We start from the raw sequence: 25660 nt of genomic DNA on the forward strand, positions 1-25660 counted from the left end.
TTTATTTCATTATTTATTGTGGGGGGTTTTTTGCAGATGGATGGGAAGAGGGAATTGCTAAAGTTAAAGGATAGCAACAGGATTTGGAGCAGGAAAGATGAGAGAAAGGTATGTCTGTCTTAACCCATTTAATGTGCTGTCTCTGCACATATGTGTTTGTTTTCTTTATTAATTGCTTGATCACTTGATAAGTTTCTCTTTCTGATAAAAAATGATCTATATTTGACAAACCTACCAACATCCAAATCTATAACTAAACAAAGTATTTCTTTAAAGGGGCGTTACATAGTTATTTTGTGCATACAAAAGAACATTTTTACTATATATGTTAAAAAAAATATTTTTGCAAGATATAGAAAATATTAGTTGTTTATTGGCTGGTAAAACAAAGTTCCCACAATTCTTTTGGGCAGTATCATAAGTGTAACAAATAGTTTGCTTTTTCCTGTACAGCACCAATGACTGTAATACATTTTAAAATATCCTTTTTGTATGCAAAAAAATAAATAAATCTGTCCCTGTATTAACATAAACTGTTGGCAAAAAATGTCAACTGTCATCAAAACTGAGAATTTACATTTTAAGGCTGTGCATTCTATACGGATAGATTTTTATATGTACAGATTTACATCTTTCACTGATATTTTTTTTTTTTTTTTCCTGAGTCAGAAGAGGCCTCTTGTGTTGTGTGCAAATGCCTCCGTAACAGAGAGAGTTGGTGCCACAGTGGTCAGTCTGCAGGCAAGAAAAGGTGAGTGTGCAATTTGTATGTAACTCACTGACTGTACATTATCAGGACAGGCTCAGGCAGTGCTGAGGGGCTAATGTAAGGTGACCCTCTTACTGTACATTATCAGGACCCGCTCAGACAGTGCTCAGTGTCTAATGTTAGTGGGTGAGATGACTGTACATTATCAGGACAGGTTTATACAGTGCTGAGGGGCTAATGTTGAGGGAGATGCTCATAGTACATTATCAGGACAGGCTCAGACAGTGCTGAGTGTCTAATGCTGGGTCAGATGTAGACTGTACATTAACAGGACAGGTTTATACAGTGCTGAGGGTCTAATGTTGGGGGAGATGCTGACAGTACATTATCAGGACAGGTTTATACAGTGCTGGGGGTCTAATGTTGCGGAGATGCTCATTGTACATTATCAGGACAGGCTCAGATAGTGCTGAGTGTCTAATTTTTACGTTACATTATCAGGACAGGCTTAGTGCTGCGTGTGTAATGTAGGGTGACCCCCTGACTGTACGTTATGAAAACAGGCTCAGACTGGGCTGAATGTTTATGGTGAGATGCTGACTGTACATTATCAGGGCAGGTTTAGACAGTGCTGAGTTTCTAATGTTGGGGGAGATACTGACTGTACATTATCAGGACAGGCTCAGACAGTGCTGAGTGTATAATGTAGGGTGACCCCCTGACACGTTATGCGGGCTGAGTGTTTACGGTGAGATGCTGACTGTACATTATCAGGGCAGGTTTAGACAGTGCTGAGTTTCTAATGTTGGGGGAGATACTGACTGTACATTATCAGGACAGGCTCAGGCAGTGCTGAGTGTATAATGTAGGGTGACCTCCTGACACGTTATGAGCACAGGCTCAGACCGGGCTGAGTGTTTACGGTGAGATGCTGACTGTACATTATCAGGACAGGTTTAGACAGTGCTGGGTGACCACCTGACTGCACATAATCAGGACAGGCTCAGACAGTATTGGGTGTCTAATGTAGTGTGACCACCTGACTGCATATTATCAAGACAGTCTAGGTGTTAAATATAGTGTGACCCCTTAAATGTTCATTAACATGGAAGGCTTTGTCTCTCTCATCCACAGCTCCAGAATCCAATAACGCTTCCCCTCCTGGTCCTTCACTATCCAAATACTGGGCAGAGGAGCTGACTAAAGCCATGTCGTATGTAGATATGCCTGTTGAACGAGAATACGTCTCCGATGCTTTCATGAGTATGGTGGTGAGGGATCCAATCTGTTTGTGTGCAACTGATGAACTCTTCTCTCCCATCCTGTTTAATAATCTATGATCTTTTTAGTTTTGGAATACGTATATGCTCTTCCATTTGACACTGTCCCCAACTATCGTTCTAGAAGAACCAATCACGCAACACCTTTAGATCGTGTGATATTCCAAAGGCCGTGACAGCTGGAATGAGGGCAGTTTTAGTGAACTGGATTGTTCAAGTTCACGTAGGTAACATTTTATTAAATACCGACTCTACATATTTATGTAACATAGTGGGCCTTCTTTCTTCTAATTTTGGTTTCACACCTTCTTCTTAAAGGGACATTAAACACTAAATAAATTCTAGACAAAATGATGCATTCAAAGAAAAGATTAATCTGAAAATAACACCTAGATATATTTTTTAAGTTTAAATATTGACAAAATAAGTAAAGTTTTAGTGTCTATAAAACAATGGGGGCCGCCATGTTGTAACTTAGGTTACTCACTCTGCTGTGGCCAATTAGTTACAGTTATAAATAGGTCACTAGAGTGTGCAGCCAATGGCTGTGTGGAATATAACAGTGTTCTGCACTTCCATTTCTAACAGGGAATGAAAAGTTCACAATTTCAAAATGGACTTACGTGAAAGAGGGACAAAATAAATAATGAACGTATATTGCAAAGTTTCATTTATATATGTGATTTATCATTTTATATTACCACCTCAAAGTGTTTAATGTCCCTTTAAGATGGGAATATAAAATGATAATCGTATATATAAAAATAACTCTGCCATATCCTTTCATGATCTATTTTGTCCCCTTCTGTAATTCCAATCTGAAATTGTGAGCTTTTCAGTTCCTGTTAGAAATAGAACTGCAGAACACTGTTATATTCCACACAGCCATTGGCTGCACACTCTAGTGACCTCTTTATAACTGTCTCTAATTGGCCACAGCAGAGAAGGTAACCTAAGTTACAACATGGCAGCTCCCATTGTTTTATAGACACTAAAACTTTACTTATTTTGTCAATATTTAAACAGCTAATGAAACTTTATAAAATACATCTCCTTGTTGTTCTCAGACAAATCTTTTCTTTGAATGCATCAGTCTACCTAGCATTTATTTAGTGCTTAATGTCCCTTTTTAACTTATGGATAAGCTACATGGTTTAAGACTGCAGAATGATGACAACGTCTTTTCTCTTCCCATCCGTTCTGCACGTAGTAAATTTGCAGACTCTGATTTAGTCGCCAATAACAACCGTGTTCTGCTAACAGTATGCTCATATTTTGCTTTTGTGCAGGAGTATCTGGGTCTGGAAGAAGAGACGTTGTATCTTGCTGTATACCTAATGAATTCTTACATGAAAGTCCATCGGATTCGCACTCCGCTTCTCCAGCTTCTTGCCACTGCCTGTCTTTACCTCGCCTGCAAACTAGAAGAGAGTCTGATTCCTGAGGTAGTTCAGCTCAGTGTAAATAATGTTTATGTCTGCAACTATAGATGAACAGAAGAAGGCAGTCCCCTTAAAGGGACATGAAACCCAACATTTTTCTTTCATGATTCAGAGAGAGCATACAATTTTAAACTACTTTCCAATTTACTTCTATTATCTAATTTTGCTTCAGTCTCTTGAAATCCTTTGTTGAAAGGAGCATTAATGCACTACTGGGAGCTAACTGAAAGTCAATGGCAAGAGGCATTTATGTGCAGCCACCAATCGGCAGCTTCTGAACCTACCTAGGTATATTTTGCAACAAAGGATACAAAAAGAATGGAACACATTTAAATTGCATGATGTATCTGAATCATGAATGAAAACATAGGGTTTATATCCCTTTAAAGGGACATTCAAGTCAAAAATAAACTTTCATGGTTCAGATAGGGCATGTAATTAAACAACTTTCCAATTTACTTTTATCACCAATTTTACTCTTGGTATTCTTAGTTGAAAGATAAATTAGGTAGGCTCATTTGCCAATTTCTTAGACCTTGAATGCAGCCTCTAATCTAAATGCATTTTGACAGTTTTTCACCACTAGATGGCATTAGTTCATGTGTGTCATATAGATAACATTGAGTTCACGCACGTGAAGGTACTTAGGAAGCTCTGAAATAAGGGGGCACTTTGCAGAGACTTAGAAGGTAATCACAGAGGTAATAAGTGTATTAAATTAACTGTGGGGGTTATGCAAAATTGGGGAATGGGTAATAAAGGGACAGTCAACACCAGAATTGTTGTTACTTAAAAGATACATAATCCCTTTAACTAGTGAGCATTTATTGTAATCTTTGTCACTGTTCAGGCATCTAATTTCTTCTTTCATTCCGTGAACAGTGCCCCTAGAGGCAGTAGCCAGCATACACCACAATTTGTCACATGGGAAATGTGCCTGACGTGTGGTAGTTGGCACCTTTTTTAATTATGCTAACACATTAATCAATTAGCACCTCTTCCCATAGTTAAAGGGAAATAAAACCAAAAAAATGTATTTCATGATTCTGATAGAACATACAATTTTAAAACATTCATATTTCTCTCTTTCTCTCTTTCTTTCTCTTTTTCTTTCTTTCTCCTCCTTTTTTTCCTCTTTTTTTTTTTTTTTTTTTTTTTTTTTTTTTTTTTTTCTTTTTCTTTCTCTCTTTTTCTTTCTCTCTTTTTCTTTCTCTCTTTTTCTTTCTCTCTTTTTCTTTTTTTTTTTAAAAAATAAATATTTTTATTGAGGATATAATTTTAACATACAGCCTTTCTCAAGCATGAATATAAACAAAGTCAACATTTAACAAAAGTACGAAAGGAATATTCTTACGTACAGGTTTCAGATAGTGCTGTCAAGGAACAAGAATAGAGGTGTCTTCCTGTGTAGGAATCCTCGTTTTTACAGAGGTCACCTTATGTATATATAATGAGCATTTTAAAGATATACAGGTATATAGCATTTGTTTACAAAGGTGTAATCCTTAAAACCAACAAACCAGTCAAAAAGAGGCATTCAATCAGCAAAGTATTACTCAGTATATTATGACTCAGGTTCCAAATGTAATAGGGAGTTCTCCGACCCCTCTCCGCTTGCTATCTGGTGAGTAGAGCTTTGGGTTACTATCACAGGTCTCAGATACGGGAGGGAGCAGAAAGTCAATATATGGGCCACAGACGAAGGTGTTTGGAGAGGGTGTGTTCTCATCTCTCTACCCTCCCCTCAGTGTCTAGGTTCCAGAGCTAGGGGTCGCGCGGGACAGCATAGAGTCCCAGGGTTCCCAAATAACGCAATAATTACTCAGTTGCCTTCTCTCTCTAGCAACATAATTTTCCATATTTTTGAGGTAGTTCACGTTTTCAATTACACTTTGTAGTCTGGGGGGCTGGCTCTTTTTCCAGTTTCTGGCTATGAGTAGTTTAGCAGACATGAGAATATAGATCAAGAGGTTTTGTTTAGCTTTAGGGAGCCTGTCTATGTCTAAGTGTAGGATGGCTAGGGCTGGGTTCAGGGCTTGAGTCAATTCCAGCTCTGTACAAATCTTACCTACTTTCTGCCAATAAGTCGCTAGCTTGGGGCAGGTCCACCAGACATGGATGGGGGAGCCCAGCTCCCCGCACTCCCTCCAGCACAGCTGCGAATGTTCTGGGAAAAGTCTCCTTAATTTTGTGGGCACTAGGCGCCATCTGGTTATCACTTTAAAATATAACTCGTAAAGAGTGATACAGTGGGTCGCCTTTTTCGTCAGTTCAATGGCTTTGTCCCAGATTTCTGCCGAGAATGTAGCTTGTAGCTCCTCTTCCCATGCATTCATGTGTACTGTTTTTGGGGCAGTCCCTTCCTCTAAAAGGCAGTGATAGTGTACCGAAAGTGGCTTGTGTAGTTGCGTATTAGTAGTCCACCGCGTCTCCCATACAGTCAGGTCTCTTAGTGTGTCATCTAGAAATCCCCACGATCTCATTAGAGTACGGAGTCTAAGTAAGTCAAATTGATGTCTAGAGGACAATGTGGGCAGGTCTACCATGTCTCTGTGGGTCAGTAGCTGTCCGTTCCTGTAAAAGTCTCTCACGGAATTTAGTCCCGTAGTAGCCCATGAGCTGAGATTTGAATTAAGTAGCCCTATCAAAAGACCTCTTATTGGATGTATTGGTGAGGGGTGTGGAGCCACTAATTTATTGTGTCTCAGCTTAGTCCAAGCATCTCGGCACCCTCTTACGATATCGTTCGCGACATGGATCTTGGTTTGCCAGTGTTGGGGTAACCAAAGGAGATCCTCCAAGAGGATGTATGCTGGGAGCGACGCCTGTTCCAGTTCCCTCCATCTCGTTGGAGGGAGGGTCTGAGCCCATGCTGTAGCATGGGTTAGCATAGCCGCCTCATAGTATGTTTTAATACTGGGAAGGCCAAGGCCTCCTCTCTCTATTGGCTGTTGCAAGATATGTGCCGCCACCCGGGGTCTCTTGTCATGCCAGGTGTACGAGTTAAAGAGGGTCTGAAACCTCCTCAATAGCGCCCCCGGGACTGGTATCGGGATACAACGAAATAGGTAGGTGAGCTTTGGTAGAATCATCATTTTAAGGGCTGCTACCCTGCCCATCCAGGAAACATCGCAATATCTCTTTGAATTAATTTCTGAAGTGACCTTTGCTAGTAGTGTTTCAAAGTTCTCCTTGATCACCACAGTCTTTTTATGTGAGAGAGAGACTCCCAAGTGGCGGATCCCCTGGCAGGACCACTTGAATGAATAGAGGCGCTGGATCTCGTCTCTCTCATTCTGCGGAATATTGATGGAGTAAGCCTCCGTTTTGGTCACATTTAATTTATAATAGGAGATGTCTCCAAATTGTTTAAAAAGGGCCATCAAGGGAGGGAGAGAATCTACTGGGTCCGAAAGGAAGACCGTAAGGTCGTCGGCAAAGAGTGCAAGCTTTTGGGGGGTGTCATGCATCTGCACCCCGTGAATCAATGTCGATTCTCTAATTGCAATTGCCAGGGGTTCAATAGCCAGAACGAACAGTAAAGGGGAGAGGGGGCACCCCTGTCTGGTTCCATTGCTAATTGTAAGTTTAGGGGAGCAGAATCCCACTCCCCTAACAACTGCAGTTGGGGTTGAATACAGTGCTTTAGTTGCGGTGATAAACGGATCTGGCACACCAAACGCTGAAAGTGTCTGGAATAGGTAGGCCCATCTAACCCTGTCAAAGGCCTTCTCGGCGTCAAGTGACAGGGTGAGTATAGGGAGTCCCATGTCCATTGCCTCTGAATATATATTTAGAAGGCGTCGGGTATTGTCAGTTCCCTGCCTCCCCTGCACAAATCCTACTTGGTCGAGGTGTATAATTGTGTGCAGGTGCTTCCCTAATCGGTTTGCCAATATTTTGGCATATATTTTGGCGTCCACATTGATAAGCGATATGGGTCTGTAACTGGAGCACAATAGTGGGTCCTTACCCTCTTTGTGGATAGTGGTGATATTCGCTTCTAGAAATTCTGCCGGGAAAGCGCCCCTGGTCGCTACACTCTGGAACAGCCGAAGTAGTACTGGAGATATGATTGGACAGAGCTCTTGGTAAAACGTGACCGTGAATCCATCTGGTCCGGGTGCCCTATGGGGAGCTAAGTCTTTTATAGCTCCTTTGACTTCCTCTAAGGTGAACTGTCGTTCCAGTTCGGCCCTGGAGTCTCCAGATAGGGTGGGCACAGGCAAGCTCTCCAAGAACCTGGCGATACTAACATGTGTAGGGTCGCTAGTTGCTTTCGAGTCTCCTATGTTGTATAGGGAGGAGTAGTAATCAGCGAAAGCTGATCCTATTTCTTTAGGGGAATATACTACACCTTCACTCGTTGAGATGTAGGGTATCCGTTTCTGGAGCGTGCGCTTACGGAGCTTATTGGCTAGGAGTTTATCTGCTCTATTGCCCTTGTGGTAGTATAGCTGTTTGAGCTTGTGTAGGTTTTCCTGGACTCGCGACAAGTCTCTTTTGGAGATTTCGTCTCTGATGAGTCCTATTTGAAGGGCTATCTGAGCGTTTGGGCTTGTTTTATTCTCCTGTTCTAGAATTCGGAGGTCTCCATATAATTTCGCTAAGGGTTAGCCAGCCTCTTTACGCAATCTGGCCGCTTTTTTTATAAAGTGTCCTCGCAGATATGCTTTGAGGGCGGCCCATACCATAGTGATATCAGTGAGTCCTGAGTCATTATGCGACAGAAACTCCTGTACTGTCTTTTGGAGTGCAGGCAGTTCTATCTCCGATAGCCGTTGCTCCGAGAGTTTCCATGGGGGTCTATTAGTGAAAGCTTGCAGCTTAGTAAAGTCTAGGTAGACCATGTCATGGTCTGACCACGTGCATGGTCTAATGTTGGGGTTGACGAATTGGTCCAAGGACCATGAGTCACAGAATATATAGTCCAGTCTGGAGTACGAGTTATGGGCCTTTGAATGATGTGTGAAGTCTTTCACTGAGGGTGCTAAGCACCTCCAGGCGTCATAGAGGTTATGTTAGTATATAAGTTTTCGAAAGGCATTTGAGATAGAAGTGTTTCTCTCAGAATGTATTGCGACAGAGGACTGTTTGTCAATGGTTGGGTTCCAGACCATGTTGAAGTCTCCCCCTATTACTAGATGTCCCCTCTTAATCTGATCTATGTGTGTTAAAAGTTTACGGAGGAATGGGATCTGCTTGGAGTTGGGTGCGTATAATGATACCAACGTAAATATTGAGTTATTGAGTGAACAGATGAGGATCAAAAATCTGCCCTCACTGTCTCTTTCGATATACTCCAAGTTAAATGACAGTTCTCTACTAATCAAGATGGCAACTCCTTTATTTTTACTTTCTAGGTTAGAAGCAGTTTCACAGACTGGGTAGTGCTGGGAGAGTCCAGGGACACTGGGCTCCCCCATCCAATGAGTCTCTTGTAGGAACAGAATGTGAATCTTGTGTATCAGGACATATTGCTGTAATAGTTTTCTCTTAGTGGGAGAGTTAAGGCCTTGCGCGTTTAGCGTAGCTATGCGTATAGGGATCATTTTGGGGGTGTGGGCGAGACTCCTTGAGTTAATTGGAGTACAAGCGTGTTCTTAGTTGGGAATTATAGAGGTCTGGGCGTTGGTAGTGGTGCCTAGGGGCCCGTGGGACGTTTTGGAACGAGAGAGGTGGTGTGCAAAAATTAAAGAGCCTCAGTAACTGGCTGAAAGTGGTGAGCTTACACTTTCGCAATGAGTGCACCTACTGGTCTATGCCAGTGGGGCACAACTAATAAATTGGGGAGGAGCTAAGCGGAGAGGGGTTCATGGCCCCGCCGGTTTGGAGCCAAATGTAAGAAGAAGTAAAGAGGAGAAAGAATAAGGAGAGAGAAATAGTCAAGATGAAAGAAAGAAAGTAAAGCTTAAGATACATATGTGAAACATGCATGTCATATATAAGATAACAATTAACTCTGTAAACCTCTTAATAAAACATTAATTACAATTTCAACAGGAGGAACTGTGGATTATGTTTGATAATCTAACATCGAGTGATTAAAAACTTCACAGTCACCACTCCCCTGCTAGGTATAACTAAACTTTTCCCGTCCAATAATATACTCTATGTGTCATATAGTTAAGTTCTCCCTAGTGGTGGTATGGACATTCGGGACTAAGATTATGGTGTGATTCACTAGGCTGTGAGTCGCTAGTTAAAAGTCAGTGAACTGCAATAGTCAAGATCTGCCAGTAGTGATCTCAGTAGGGTTGGGGCAATCTTCTCATGTTGGGCCCGTAGGAGAGTGAAATAAAATGTCTCAGTAGTCCCTATAGAGGGTAGGGTGTCACAGGGAGAGTTAAGACATGATCTGGTCGTAGGGTAAAGTCAGCCAATGATAGATCCTCTCGGGAGAGATGGTCATATCATTTAGGGGTAGGTTTGGTCTAAGCTCAACTTCCGTCATGCTCGGGTATCTGGGATGGTCAGGTAGGTGAGCTTAGGGGTATTCAATGTTTTTAAGTGTATAATTCGGTTCTGTAATATCAGAGATAAGTATGTTATTCAATAACAAGAGACAAACCTAGTCAATTCCCATAGTTTACATAATGAATAACAGTATATGTGTGGACAATACAAGAAGAGAACAGCCATGTTTAAAGTCTCTAATAAGTGTCCATTGTATAGGTAAGCAGTGGCAAAACATACGTGGGAGTTTATGGCAGGTGTCCATTGTAGTAATAAACCATAACAATGTACATGTGGGCAGTAATATGAGAACCACAAAAAACGAACATATCTAAAGTCCATTATAAATGCTCATGTAGGCAAAAAGAAAAACAAAGGGAAACAGATAAATTACACTATACAATAGCTTAGATCTCACCCATCTTCATTCTTTTCAATCCATAAGATAGACTTTCAGGGGTTGGGGAATGTTTCCTCCTGTGATGAGTTGGTAGTTTCTCTCAGGAGGTTCAGCAGAGGTAGTATAAATTAGAGAACGTAGAACATAGCACATAAAAGCAGGCTCTCTATGGGTCTGAGTCTTGGTGTGGACCAGTGGGGTTTCTGTGCTTCTTGAAGGTCTCATTAGAATGTCCAGCAGTGCTAGGAGGTCTTTGTGGTAAAGGCTTCCATGGCGGAGCCGATGCTCTTAGTCCAGAAGTCGATCCCGGGGCAGAAGAGTGGTCCTCTCCGTCAGCAGGGAGTAAGTTCCATTTTTGGAGTAATTCACGGGCCTGTTGTGGAGTGGAAGCCATATATTGCTGGCCATCTTTGGTAATGAAGAGGCGTACTGGGAAACCCCATCTGTATTTTAATTCTTTCTCCCTCAGTATTTTTGTATAGGGCTGGTAGTGTCTGCGAATCTGTAGTGTATGGGTGGAGAGGTCAGGATAGACTTGCAGACCGGCATATTCTTCAGGTATGCGTTTATCCCTGGCTAGAGCTCTGAATATTTTTTTCTCTATAAGTGTAGTAGTGGAGCTTCGCTATAACGTCCCTTGGTTGGCCTCCATCTGCAGAGCGAGCTTTAAGGGCCCGGTGGGCTCTATCTATAAGGGTTTCAGAGCCTGTTGCAGGTCCCAGTACTGCTTCAAACAGTCCCTGGAGATATTTTTCTAGGTCTTGTGGTAGAACTGATTCCGGGATGCCTTTAATGCGGATATTGTTCCGGCGGGATCTATCTTCTAGATCTGCCAGTTTTAACTCTAGATCTGTGATTTGAATGGCTAGAGACTGGGAATAGCCGAGTAGGTTGGTGTGATCTATTGCTAGGTCTTCCTGTTTGCGCTCGAGCACGTCTGTTCGCTCCCCTATGAGGCCAATATCTCTCTTTAAGTCCGCGTGAGACCTGTCAAATCTCTTGGTCAGGGAGTCGTGGTGGGAGGATAATAGGGACTGAATGGCTTCTATCATATTATTATTGGGACTATCGGACGTTCCCAGGACTTGTGTTGCTTTCTGTTTTAGTAATGATCTAGTTTGAGTCTCTGAAGCACTCCCAGCATCTGAGTATTCATCTTCTGAGCCCGGTTGGAGGGCGCTAGCATGACGCTGGAAGTGATCAGCAACAGTTCTCTTTGGTGTGGCTTGGGGCTTCTGTTTCCTTTTGTAGGCTTGCGACATTCTGTTGCTATGAGATACAAGATATTCAATTGGTACGTATATATCACTGTGGAGGGCCTGCTTGCCTCACATATGTTAATGAAGATACATTGACCGGCGGGGCCACAAACACTTGGGGTTTAGTTACATGCTGTTGAAAGATTTGCTTTTTAAATGAAAATATATGTCCTCTTGAGAGCTACGTGGCCTAGAGGTCTGCTAGCATAAAACTTTGTCCTGCACTGCTGGGTACATCAGCGGTAGAAAAGAAATGGTGGCTTCTTGTGCAATGGATGTATTTTATATAGTTTTTACCCCTTATTTCTGAGAGCTTGTCAGAAAGCTGTGATAGTCTTGATTATGTACCCCTCTCCCCAGGGGATGTGTCTCCTCTCGACAAAGTGGGAAAAGGGAATGAGGATATGACCCACCTGTGGAGCCAGGTGGGAAATGATAGGGAGAGAGGTTAAGGCCTACTGTAGTTGACAAGCGTCCCGTTTAAGTAAAAGTAGAGGGGTAGGTGCCCGGGAGGTCTTTCTTCTGTTCTAATTTCAAGTACAGTATGCACTGTATATGGTGGTATGAGTAGTGATCTCAAAAGTGTAGAATTATTGGCCTCTGCAGGGAAGTCAGTTCTTGAGGGAGCCAAACAGAAACTATTATGAGGCCGCACTTTGGAATGTGTTGAAGTTGTCTGCGTGGCGTTCTAGTTGCTAGCAGGCGTGGAGTGGTTCAAGTGTGTGCAGCCGGGCAGGGCAACAGGGATTCAGGCTGTCTTAATACCCCCTTCTCACCTGGTCTCTGCAGCTTAGACGCCTCGCTAGGCCTGCACCGTAGACGCTTAAGATGGCGGCGGTTCGCGCCAAAGAAGTTGCGGCGTGGTTTAGGGTCTCCGGCCTCTCAAGTTTTCACCCGCTAGCCCCACATGGGTCTCTCCCTCACCTCTAGATAGGACAAGCAGCCAGAGGTGAGTCTCGTTGGTCGTTGCGGCTTTTGTATGCGCTGGATCTCCGGTCCCTCTTAGGATCTCTGCTACTGTCCACAGCCTGCTGCACCGGAGCGGAGCCCCGACCCTCCGGGCAGCAGTAGCGATTGAGTCTGACCTTCTTTTACTCACAAGTGGGGCTGTGTGCCGGGATGTCTGTTATGCTTTGCCTTTGCTGTAGCGATCAGCCGGGTGTCTGCACTGGTTTAGATCGGAGCAGGCCGCAGTGTGGAGAGGTTGAAGACCACCTGTCAGTAGGTAGTGCAGCTGTCACGGTGTAATCGGGTTATTCCCAGCTAGCAGAAGTATAAACATTGAAGGTTCTCCTCTAGAGAGGAGAAAAAAGCAATTTTAAACGGCTGTTTTATAATTATCTTTAGGTGGATAGTAAGGAGCTCTCTCTAGACACGTCTCTCCAGCTTTACGGCTAGCTCCGCCTCTCTTTCTCTTTTTCTCTTTTTCTCTTTTTCTCTTTCTCTCTTTTTCTCTCTCTTTTTCTCTCTCTTTTTCTCTCTCTTTTTCTCTCTCTTTTTCTCTCTCTTTTTCTCTCTCTTTTTCTCTCTCTTTTTCTCTCTCTTTTTCTCTCTCTTTTTCTCTCTCTTTTTCTCTCTCTTTTTCTCTCTCTCTTTCTCTCTCTCTCTCTCTCTTTCTCTCTTTTTCTCTTTCTCTCTTTTTCTCTCTCTCTTTCTCTCTCTCTTTCTCTCTCTCTCTTTCTCTTTCTTTCTTTCTCTTTCTTTCTTTCTCTCTCTTTCTTTCTCTCTCTTTCTTTCTCTCTCTTTCTTTCTCTCTCTTTCTTTCTCTCTCTTTCTTTCTCTCTTTCTTTCTCTCTCTTTCTTTCTCTCTCTTTCTTTCTCTCTCTTTCTTTCTCTCTCTTTCTTTCTCTCTCTTTCTTTCTCTCTCTTTCTTTCTCTCTCTTTCTTTCTCTCTCTTTCTTTCTCTCTCTTTCTTTCTTTCTTTCTTTCTCTCTCTCTCTCTCTTTCTTTCTTTCTCTCTCTCTCTTTCTTTCTCTCTCTCTTCTATATCTATCTAATATATGTATGTGTGTCATCTAAAAAGTAGTATCGCTCAGAGTGTTCTACATGCGAGATTTTGGAATCTGCGTGCCATACTCTGAGCGCTACCTCTTTTTGGATGACTATACTGTATGTACTCGGTACTGTTTGGGGCATGCTCGACAGTTCCGCCCAGTGTAGCAGCCAGATCATTGGTCGAAGTAAGAGGGCGTGTCCCCGCCCACTCTCTATAGTGCTGGTTATACTTCTGTGCAACGGACTTCTCAGGTGAGCGCTATTTACAGATTCTTTTTTTTAAATTGTATTCTCTGACTCATAACATTTTTTTTATACATGTATTGGCAAAAATGCGTTCTAGTAAAGGTTATTACTGCTTTAGTGTTAGCATTTTTCTCTGCACATGCATGTGAAGCATAGCTAGATATTCTCAGTGCACCAGTATTTTAAATACTGCAGCTGCTCAGAGCACCAGTGGGGCTTGTATTATGTCAGCCATTAATAAATTGAGTCATTACCAGATGGTACAAGCACTTTAGACTCTCTGAGTAAGTGCTGTGTTTAAAATGCTGGTGCACGGTGCATACTTAAATACACTGTTGAAACAGCTAGAGCTTTTATTAGAAACATTTTAGCTAATGCATCTATATTACAAAAATGTTTTTATTCAAAACTGAAATGCATCTATTTTGGCTGTGATGTCCCTTTAACGATGTAGCATTGGGACCTGATAGAGGCTGCTTTGCAAGCAGATGGATAGATTCTCTACTTGAGAACTTGTCCATATGCAATCTTGATTTATTTCTCCAATAGTATTCAAATAGGATAGAAGTCTCCAGCATTAGATGTGCGTATCCTAAGCCCCCCAAAATGGGTGTAACAAGTAAAATGTTCATCTGTATCTCCCACTAGCCGGCAGAGCTCTGCTTCATGATGGAAGACTCCTTTAGCAAAAAAGAACTGCTGAAGATGGAGCGAAAGGTCCTCTGTCGATTGAGGTTCGATTTGCATTACACACAGCCCCTGCACTTTCTGAATTTACTCTCCATGGTCGGAAAATGCCCTGATACGGTGCGTCCAACAGCTCCTACACATTGTCATGAACAGCCACTTGTAGTTAGTGGGGGGGAAATTGAAAGGAAGTCAAAGATATATATATATTTTAATATTTTTTTTTTTCATGATTCAGATAGAGCATGCAACTTTCTAATTTTTTTTTTCCTATTATCAAATTTGCTTTGTTCTATTTCTATCTTTATTTGAAAAGCAGGAATCCTAAAGCTTAGGAGCCGGACCATTTTTGGTTTAGCACTTGGGTTGCGCTTGCTGATTAGTGGCTAAATTTACCCACCAAAACGAAAGTGCTATCCAGGGTTCTGAACCTAAAATGGGCCGGCTCCTAAGATTTACGTTCCTGCTTTTCAAATAAAGATAGCAAGAGAGTAAAGAACATTTGATAATAGGAGTAGATTAGAAAGTTGCTTAAAATCGCATGCTCTATCTGAATCTGATTAGTATCCCTTTTTAATCATGTCAGCACAATTTTTTTTTTAAATACAGTTAATTGTAACATTTTTGGTATTAAACAAATATTTGTGTAATCCCTAGCCCTCGACCTTTATAGGGACAGTAAACAATACATTTTTATTTATTTTTTTACAGTAATGGAATAAAAATGTTGCAATACACTTCTTTTAATATTATACTTTTATTTATAAAGAGCTAACAAATTCGATAAAAGTACGATGATACAATATTTTTAAGAGATAGGAGGAATTGAAGGCCCTATTCCTGTGGGAATTTATAATCTAGGAATATTATAAACTATTCCTTATTTTTTACTTTGTGATTAATTTATAATGGTTTCCTACCCCTCTAGGAAACTCATTATATATGTCCTATTACAGATGGCTAGCTGGGTGCCAAGATCGTGCGACACCCCGCACATGTGCTGTCCATTACCATTAAGTATTGTCAATGAGCAATTGGCCTGTGCTGATGACGAAGCTGTGGTCAATGCTTGCACAGACATAAAGTAGAGGTCTTGTGGCGGGTGCTCAATCATAATGTTAGAACTGTCTTGCTTAAAATGTGCATGTGCACAAATAAGGGACTACTGCACATGCATAAAACTAAATCTGCAAATAGTTTATTAATCATAGCGCTGAGATTGGATTATTAAAAAAAATGTCTTGCGCTCTGTAGACGAGGATATCTCAAAGAGATATATATATATATATATATATATATATATATATATATATATATATATATATATATATATATATATATATATATATATATATATATATATATATATACACAAATTTCCAAATGAACTCTGCACTCACTCCACTGTACAACCGCCCAGGGTGCATCCAATGCCACAGTGTGCCTTCACAAATATCCAAAAATGAGAGCACTCACCAGGACTTAACACTTTAAAGCAATCACAGCTTTATTTTAACAAAGTGACGTTTCGAGGATTCTAACCTCGTCCTCAGACTTTACATTTGTGTACATACCTCAGTTCTTTTAAACCCTCCACCGACTATCACCGCGATACCGGAAGTCACCCGGCGTCCTGTGCGCAAAACTGCGCATGTCCAGAGCGTCGGCATGGCAACCGGCCGCGGTGTACACTAAAAACAAAAATGTGAATACAAATGGTTACAATACAGAGCTATTCAGTTGTTGCAATATTCTTAATGCACTTAACATCCTAACAATGCGTGCTACTATCTATTTTAAGAGTTATATAACAATATTGTTAAAGCACTTAACATCCTAACGATGCGTGTTAATATCCATTTCAAGAGTTACATAACAATTTATATCTATAAAACTGTGAATTGGTATGGACTTAATTCCTAGTCTTATATCAAACCTACCACTTCGTATGGCTATATCAGCAATCATAATTCAATACTCAGATTATTACAAACTAGCGTAAGATAATACTCCCTTAACTTGTTGCTTATTATTTCCAATACTATTCTAATTGCCACTATAGTATTATAGGTAGGAATCTATTTCACAAATAACAGTGCCAGTCCAGGTTGGTATTCAAACCATCAGGCACCAAAGTGCCCAGATTGAAGATCCACCTGGACTCGCACTGCAACAGGAGTCTATCTCTGTCACCCCCCCCTAGTCGGGGGTGGAATGTGATCTATGATCACATATCTCAAGTCAGCAACCGTATGGCCAGTCAACGCAAAATGTCGTGCCACGGGTTGGTCAGACCCCTTGTTTTTTATGGCCAGTCGAATGGCAGCACGATGATTGGCCATACGGGTGCGTAAGTCATCAATAGTCTTTCCAACATAGAATAACCCACACGGACAGTGTAATAAATACACTATATGTGTCGTCGTGCAGGTTACTCTATGTCGGATAGTATATCTACGATTGGTGGTAGGATGAACAAAGAATTTTGCGTTAGACAAACCACTACATGTAGTGCATCCTGCACACTTATAGCATCCAGGTTTTTTAGTCTGTAGCCAGTTAGATTTTTCGTAACACTGTACAGGGTCAACCTTCACCAGAATGTCCCGTAGAGAACGTGATCTTCTAAAGCCTACTTGTGGGTATCTGGAACCCTTAAATGGCAGATTTTTATCACTTTCCACGATATTCCAGTTCTTCTTTACCAGTCTTTGTAGGTTCTGCTTGTCTGAAGTATAAGTGGTCGTAAGGATCATCCTTCTTTCTTTATCCCCTTTTGTCACAGTTCGTAAAGCTGTATCTTGATCCATGGAGGCAAATTTCTGGAAGTGTTGGTTGATCTGTTTCTCTTGGTAGCCCCTCTGTAGGAATCTTGTTTTCATCTCCATCAACTGTTGTTGGGCATTACTCTGTTTGCTGTTATTTCGCATAACCCGCTTAAATTGAGAGATGGGTAGAGCCTTCTTTAGTGACGGAGGGTGGCAACTAGTAGCCTCCAGCAATGAATTCCTATCCGTCTCCTTTTTGTACAAAGTTGTACCCAACATACCATCTTCCATAAATATTCGCAGGTCGAGGAAATCTACTGATGTAGAACTTTTGGTCATCTTGAATTGTAGATTGGGATTAATGGTATTTAATACATTGTGCCAATCATCTAATTCTTCCTCCGTACCTGACCATAGAATGATCAGATCATCTATGTAGCGTTTGAAATATTTAATATGTTGGTGTACAAATAGATCAGTATCTCTTTCTTCAAATTCCGCCATAAATAAATTGGCGTACGATGGGGCCATATTCGACCCCATCGCCGTCCCTTGTAGTTGTAAAAAGAATGATTTCTCGAACTTGAAGTAATTTCTACTGAGGCAAAGGTCCAATAATTCCAGGATTAACTCTACTGGTGGTCCCACGTATGGGTATCGGTTCAATTGTTTGCGAACTGCCGCCATCCCCTGATCGTGTGGGATGGAAGTATATAGACTAACAACATCCAATGTTGCCAGTATGAAGGGTTGATTGATTGTGGGAAACGATTTTATCTCTTTGATCAGACTAATAGAGTCCAACAGAAACGAAGGCATATTGCGGACACATGGTTGGAGGATACTATCTAGAAATACTGCTATCGGTTGTAAGAGGGATCCTATGGAGGACACGATAGGTCTGCCCGGTGGACGGATTGGGTGTTTATGGATCTTTGGCAGTGTATAAAACGCAGGAACCCTTGGAAACTTCACTTCCATGAAGTTCCTTTCTTGTTTAGTCAACCAGCCATTCCCAAATGCTCAATCCAAAACTTCATCTATTTGTTTCTTGAACAATATAGTAGGATTATAGGTCAGTTGTTTGTATGTAGCCGTGTCACTCAGCTGGGAGAGTATTTCTTGCTGGTAATAGGTATAATCCATTATGACCAGTGCTCCTCCCTTATCGGCCTCCCTAAAGATCAGATCTTTATTTGTGCTCAAGTTATCCAGTGTCCTCTTCTCTTCTTTGGTCAAGTTGTTTCTGCAATCCGATTTCGCTGATGTACACATTTTGTCTGTGTCATCCAATAGTAGTCTACTATATGTTTTGATACTAGGATTTGTACTTGAACAATCATAAGTGCTTTTAGGTTTTAATTTTGGAATGTTAGCAGTTTCCACAGTAGTATCCCCAAGTCCCATGCCAAAATGTTCCTTAAGTCTTAGGTTCCGTTCAAACCTTTGCATATCTATATACATATCAAAGGGTTTGTAAAAAGCTGTTGGGATGAATGACAAGCCTTTATTTAGTATCTTGGTCTCCAATGTAGACAACTGGTATGAGCTAAGGTTGATATGTATATAGATATGCAAAGGTTTGAACGGAACCTAAGACTTAAGGAACATTTTGGCATGGGACTTGGGGATACTACTGTGGAAACTGCTAACATTCCAAAATTAAAACCTAAAAGCACTTATGATTGTTCAAGTACAAATCCTAGTATCAAAACATATAGTAGACTACTATTGGATGACACAGACAAAATGTGTACATCGGCGAAATCGGATTCGAGAAACAACTTGACCAAAGAAGAGAAGAGGACACTGGATAACTTGAGCACAAATAAAGATCTGATCTTTAGGGAGGCCGATAAGGGAGGAGCACTGGTCATAATGGATTATACCTATTACCAGCAAGAAATACTCTCCCAGCTGAGTGACACGGCTACATACAAACAACTGACCTATAATCCTACTATATTGTTCAAGAAACAAATAGATGAAGTTTTGGATCGAGCATTTGGGAATGGCTGGTTGACTAAACAAGAAAGGAACTTCATGGAAGTGAAGTTTCCAAGGGTTCCTGCGTTTTATACACTGCCAAAGATCCATAAACACCCAATCCGTCCACCGGGCAGACCTATCGTGTCCTCCATAGGATCCCTCTTACAACCGATAGCAGTATTTCTAGATAGTATCCTCCAACCATGTGTCCGCAATATGCCTTCGTTTCTGTTGGACTCTATTAGTCTGATCAAAGAGATAAAATCGTTTCCCACAATCAATCAACCCATCATACTGGCAACATTGGATGTTGTTAGTCTATATACTTCCATCCCACACGATCAGGGGATGGTGGCAGTTCGCAAACAATTGAACCGATACCCATACGTGGGACCACCAGTAGAGTTAATCCTGGAATTATTGGACCTTTGCCTCAGTAGAAATTACTTCAAGTTCGAGAAATCATTCTTTTTACAACTACAAGGGACGGCGATGGGGTCGAATATGGCCCCATCGTACGCCAATTTATTTATGGCGGAATTTGAAGAAAGAGATACTGATCTATTTGTACACCAACATATTAAATATTTCAAATGCTACATAGATGATCTGATCATTCTATGGTCAGGTACGGAGGAAGAATTAGATGATTGGCACAATGTATTAAATACCATTAATCCCAATCTACAATTCAAGATGACCAAAAGTTCTACATCAGTAGATTTCCTCGACCTGCGAATATTTATGGAAGATGGTATGTTGGGTACAACTTTGTACAAAAAGGAGACGGATAGGAATTCATTGCTGGAGGCTACTAGTTGCCACCCTCCGTCACTAAAGAAGGCTCTACCCATCTCTCAATTTAAGTGGGTTATGCGAAATAACAGCAAACAGAGTAATGCCCAACAACAGTTGATGGAGATGAAAACAAGATTCCTACAGAGGGGCTACCAAGAGAAACAGATCAACCAACACTTCCAGAAATTTGCCTCCATGGATCAAGATACAGCTTTACGAACTGTGACAAAAGGGGATAAAGAAAGAAGGATGATCCTTACGACCACTTATACTTCAGACAAGCAGAACCTACAAAGACTGGTAAAGAAGAACTGGAATATCGTGGAAAGTGATAAAAATCTGCCATTTAAGGGTTCCAGATACCCACAAGTAGGCTTTAGAAGATCACGTTCTCTACGGGACATTCTGGTGAAGGTTGACCCTGTACAGTGTTACGAAAAATCTAACTGGCTACAGACTAAAAAACCTGGATGCTATAAGTGTGCAGGATGCACTACATGTAGTGGTTTGTCTAACGCAAAATTCTTTGTTCATCCTACCACCAATCGTAGATATACTATCCGACATAGAGTAACCTGCACGACGACACATATAGTGTATTTATTACACTGTCCGTGTGGGTTATTCTATGTTGGAAAGACTATTGATGACTTACGCACCCGTATGGCCAATCATCGTGCTGCCATTCGACTGGCCATAAAAAACAAGGGGTCTGACCAACCCGTGGCACGACATTTTGCGTTGACTGGCCATACGGTTGCTGACTTGAGATATGTGATCATAGATCACATTCCACCCCCGACTAGGGGGGGTGACAGAGATAGACTCCTGTTGCAGTGCGAGTCCAGGTGGATCTTCAATCTGGGCACTTTGGTGCCTGATGGTTTGAATACCAACCTGGACTGGCACTGTTATTTGTGAAATAGATTCCTACCTATAATACTATAGTGGCAATTAGAATAGTATTGGAAATAATAAGCAACAAGTTAAGGGAGTATTATCTTACGCTAGTTTGTAATAATCTGAGTATTGAATTATGATTGCTGATATAGCCATACGAAGTGGTAGGTTTGATATAAGACTAGGAATTAAGTCCATACCAATTCATAGTTTTATAGATATAAATTGTTATGTAACTCTTGAAATGGATATTAACACGCATCGTTAGGATGTTAAGTGCTTTAACAATATTGTTATATAACTCTTGAAATAGATAGTAGCACGCATTGTTAGGATGTTAAGTGCATTAAGAATATTGCAACAACTGAATAGCTCTGTATTGTAACCATTTGTATTCACATTTTTGTTTTTAGTGTACACCGCGGCCGGTTGCCATGCCGACGCTCTGGACATGCGCAGTTTTGCGCACAGGACGCCGGGTGACTTCCGGTATCGTGGTGATAGTCGGTGGAGGGTTTAAAAGAACTGAGGTATGTACACAAATGTAAAGTCTGAGGACGAGGTTAGAATCCTCGAAACGTCACTTTGTTAAAATAAAGCTGTGATTGCTTTAAAGTGTTAAGTCCTGGTGAGTGCTCTTTTATATATATATATATATATATATATATATATATTATATATATATATATATATATATATATATATATATATATATATATATATATATATATATATATATATATATATATTCACCAGGACTTAACACTTTAAAGCTATATATATATATAAGCACTCACCAGGACTTAACACTTTAAAGCTATATATATATATAAGCACTCACCAGGACTTAACACTTTAAAGCAATATATATATATATATAAGCACTCACCAGGACTTAACACTTTAAAGCAATATATATATATATATATATATAAGCACTCACCAGGACTTAACACTTTAAAGCAATATATATATATACATACACACACAGCAGGTATTGACAGGTGCACTCTCACTAACACTTTAGTTCCAAATGCCAGGGTGCTAGAATATGGAAATCAGGAGACAACACTCACTGGTCTTGACAATACTGGATTTATTCAGTGACGTTTCGGGGAATACACCCCTTCATCGACCAAAGTACATAGAATGAAGCAAACGTTTATACTGTTCCATAAGACCCTCCCCCAGTGTGAAAATGCGCCAAAATTGTTGCCATGGCAACCGCCAAGTGTCAACAAACCCCATACAAATGAATTAAAAAAACAAAAACAAAATATACCACAATATACCAAATAAGTGAACATTGCAACCATGTACATATACAGAGCAAGTGGGAATCATAATGCAAACGGTATATACAATTAAAGATCAAACAGAATATCAATAGAAAAAAAGTATTCAGCATAGATAGACATTATGTAACCGATGGGCAATGCATAGATTAAACGTTTCATTACAGGCTTATACTGAGCAAGCAATATATACATATACAGGGCATACTATCCCCATCATACAGGCAGGTAGAAAAGATAGCGGAACGACTATAAGTAGAAATCGCACTGCAGGCATATATTAGCAGGGGGTGTCCAAGGTATATGTATTGGGACTTATCTCATTAGTATCAATGTAGCGCTGGCAGGAAGAGGGGCTATCAAGGCACATGAACATGGAGTAACCAGTAAAACACTCTATGCATACAGATAAGGAGAAGATAAATACCTGATGGGTTTAGAGGGATATAGCTCCGCGAAGAGTTGTGTGTGTTACCGGAGATACAATAAGCTTGGAGTACTGCGCATGCGTATCGCAATCAAACAACGCCCCTAAGGTTATCGCTATGTGAAAGTTAATTGGTTAGAGGAGACAAGCCCCTATGTTGTCAACAGGCAACGAACAGCTAAAGACAACAGCAAGAGCAGCTGGAAAAAGAGATCCCTGGATACGCATAGCCAGAGATAGTAAGGGACACCCTTACACAGTGTAAAAATTCATATGGGGAAAGTAAAAAAAATAACTGATCTGCCATATATAGCACAGATACAGTCCCTAACACGGTCAAATGCAGGAATATTGAGCTAATCAATAGTTGGTAGATCCATTAGCACCGGATAGTAAACAGAAGAATTAATCAAGGGGGCATATTGTACAGAAGAGTACATGCACAGTGGATAAAAAAGTACATGTATAGTATATCAAAAAAGCAAATTTGATTTTAAAAAAGGCAAATTTTTTTTTTTACAAAAAGCCAAATTTGATTAAAAAATAAACAATTAACCTATTGTATTAAAACAAGGGTGGAAAAAGGCACACACAACACAACTCAAGGGATCGCTATGTATACCCCAAATGCACAAAAAATACACAAGATATATATGATATAGTATGCGGTCATATCCAAATGTCCAATGGCTAAATACACAATGTAAGGCAACCTCCGTTATATGACACACCAAATATTTTACAGGTATTCACATAGACAAACCCAATAGATTGCAGGTATACACATAGACATAGAATTCAATGTCCAATACCCACGTATGGGTCTTAAGGATGAAACCAGGTAATCAATGTCCACAATATCCAAAAGCAATGGAGAACATCAGAAAGTCAAAAAATAAGTCAAATAATAAGTAAACAACAATCGTTTCCGTGGACTAGCCACAGAGAGTAAACACAGTGTTTACAGGGAACTAAAAGGTGATACCTGTGTCTTCTGATGTCACAAGAAGCAATGCCAGTCGATACTCATGTTAAGGCCATGTGGGTGGACTGTGTTCAATTTATAAATCCATTCAGCCTCTCTACGGAGTAGTAGCTTGTCACGGTCCCCCCCGCGGTTTAGCGGAGGGATGTGGTCAATCAGCTTGAACCTAAGATCAGATACTGTGTGGCCCATCTCCAAAAAGTGCCTGGCCACGGGTTGGTCACTCTTCCCCTTATCGATGGCTGCTCGTATGGCACTTCTGTGATTCGCCATCCTCCTTTTATTTTTTAATTTTTTTATGTCATCAGAAGTTTTTCCAACCACAATTGCAGTTCAGCATGTATATCACATATTGTGTGGTACACGTAAGGTAATTTTTAACAACTCATTTGTGTGAGGATGTCGGAATTGACTGCCTTGGAGCATTGAATTGCACGTCACACAACTGGGGCACTTGAATGATCCTTTTTTTAGTGGGTCGGGTTTTTTTTACTGTAGCTGTTAATGGGGTCAGTTTTCATCAGTATGTCTTTCAAATTCCTCCCTCTCTTGTAACCAATTCTTGGAGGGCCATACCCACGGTATGGTAATGATGCATCTGATTCAATTATGTCCCATTTCTCTTTCAATGTCATACCCAGTTTCCTTGTGTCTGGGGAGTAAGTAGTGATGAAATTCATTCTGGTCTTGGGGTCCACACTCGTCCTGTTCTCTGTGATATCCTTTCTAGCTTTCTTAATCAGTTCATTATTATAGCCTCTGTTCCGGAACCTTTTCTCCATTTCATTCAGCTGGGTGTTCCTTCTGATGTCAGAAGAGTTATTTCTTGTAACTCGTAGTAGCTGCGCTTTTGGAATAGCTCTTATAAGAGATCTAGGGTGGAAGCTGGAGGCATGCAGCAGTGTATTACGGTCGGTTTCTTTCTTAAACAGGGTTGTACCCAGGCCAGAGTCTTCTTTATAGATTCTTGGATCTAAAAAATCTACTTCGTTGTAGCTTGACACCTCTTTCAGTTTCACCTGGTCACCCATTGTATTCAGGTATCTCACCCATTCCTGGAATGATTCTGTAGTACCTCTCCACACCACGATGATGTCATCAATGTACCTTTTATAAAAAAGTAACCTGTTCATCTTCATATACCTTGAAGACATTCTCCTCCATGTGTTCCATAAAGAGATTTGCCATTTGAATTTTTACACTGTGTAAGGGTGTCCCTTACAATCTCTGGCTATGCGTATCCAGGGATCTCTTTTTTTTCAGCTGCTCTTGCTGCTGTCTTTAGCTGTTCGTTGCCTGTTGACAACATAGGGGCTTGTCTCCTCTAACCAATTAACTTTCATATAGCGATAACCTTAGGGGCGTTGTTTGATGATTGCGATACGCATGCGCAGTACTCCAAGCTTATTGTATCTCCGGTAACACACACAACTCTCCGCGGAGCTATATCCCTCTAAACCCATCAGGTATTTATCTTCTCCTTATCTGTATGCATAGAGTGTTTTACTGGTTACTCCATGTTCATGTGCCTTGATAGCCCCTCTTCCTGCCAGCGCTACATTGATACTAATGAGATAAGTCCCAATACATATACCTTGGACACCCCCTGCTAATATATGCCTGCAGTGTGATTTCTACTTATAGTCGTTCCGCTATCTTTTCTACCTGCCTGTATGATGGGGATAGTATGCCCTGTATATGTATATATTGCTTGCTTAGTATAAGCCTGTAATGAAACGTTTAATCTATGCATTGCTCATTGGTCCTGTTAACTGCTGCCCATCGGTTACATAATGTCTATCTATGCTGAATACTTTTTTTCTATTGATATTCTGTTTGATCTTTAATTGTATCTACCGTTTGCATTATGATTCCCACTTGCTCTGTATATGTACATGGTTGCAATGTTCTCTTATTTGGTATATTGTGGTATATTTTGTTTTTGTTTTTTTAATTCATTTGTTTTTTAATTCATTTGTATGGGGTTTGTTGACACTTGGTGGTTGCCATGGCAACAATTTTGG

The 25660-nt window shown here is 40.8% G+C and overlaps 1 protein-coding gene across 1 annotated transcript in view; it reads left to right on the forward strand.

The window, feature by feature from the left end:
* The first annotated feature begins 36 nt into the window (after positions 1–36).
* The window catches only part of CCNP (cyclin P), a 27956-nt gene continuing 2332 nt past the window's right edge, over positions 37–25660 (forward strand). Inside the window, exons 1-6 of the mRNA XM_053689497.1 lie at positions 37–108; positions 670–751; positions 1844–1980; positions 2114–2212; positions 3279–3434; positions 14436–14594. Of these exons, the coding sequence (XP_053545472.1) occupies positions 37–108; positions 670–751; positions 1844–1980; positions 2114–2212; positions 3279–3434; positions 14436–14594 (705 nt within the window). The remainder of the gene's footprint in view (positions 109–669; positions 752–1843; positions 1981–2113; positions 2213–3278; positions 3435–14435; positions 14595–25660) is intronic.

The sequence above is a fragment of the Bombina bombina genome, chromosome 7 (assembly GCF_027579735.1).
Source record: "Bombina bombina isolate aBomBom1 chromosome 7, aBomBom1.pri, whole genome shotgun sequence".
Classification (NCBI taxonomy): Eukaryota; Metazoa; Chordata; class Amphibia; order Anura; family Bombinatoridae; genus Bombina; species Bombina bombina.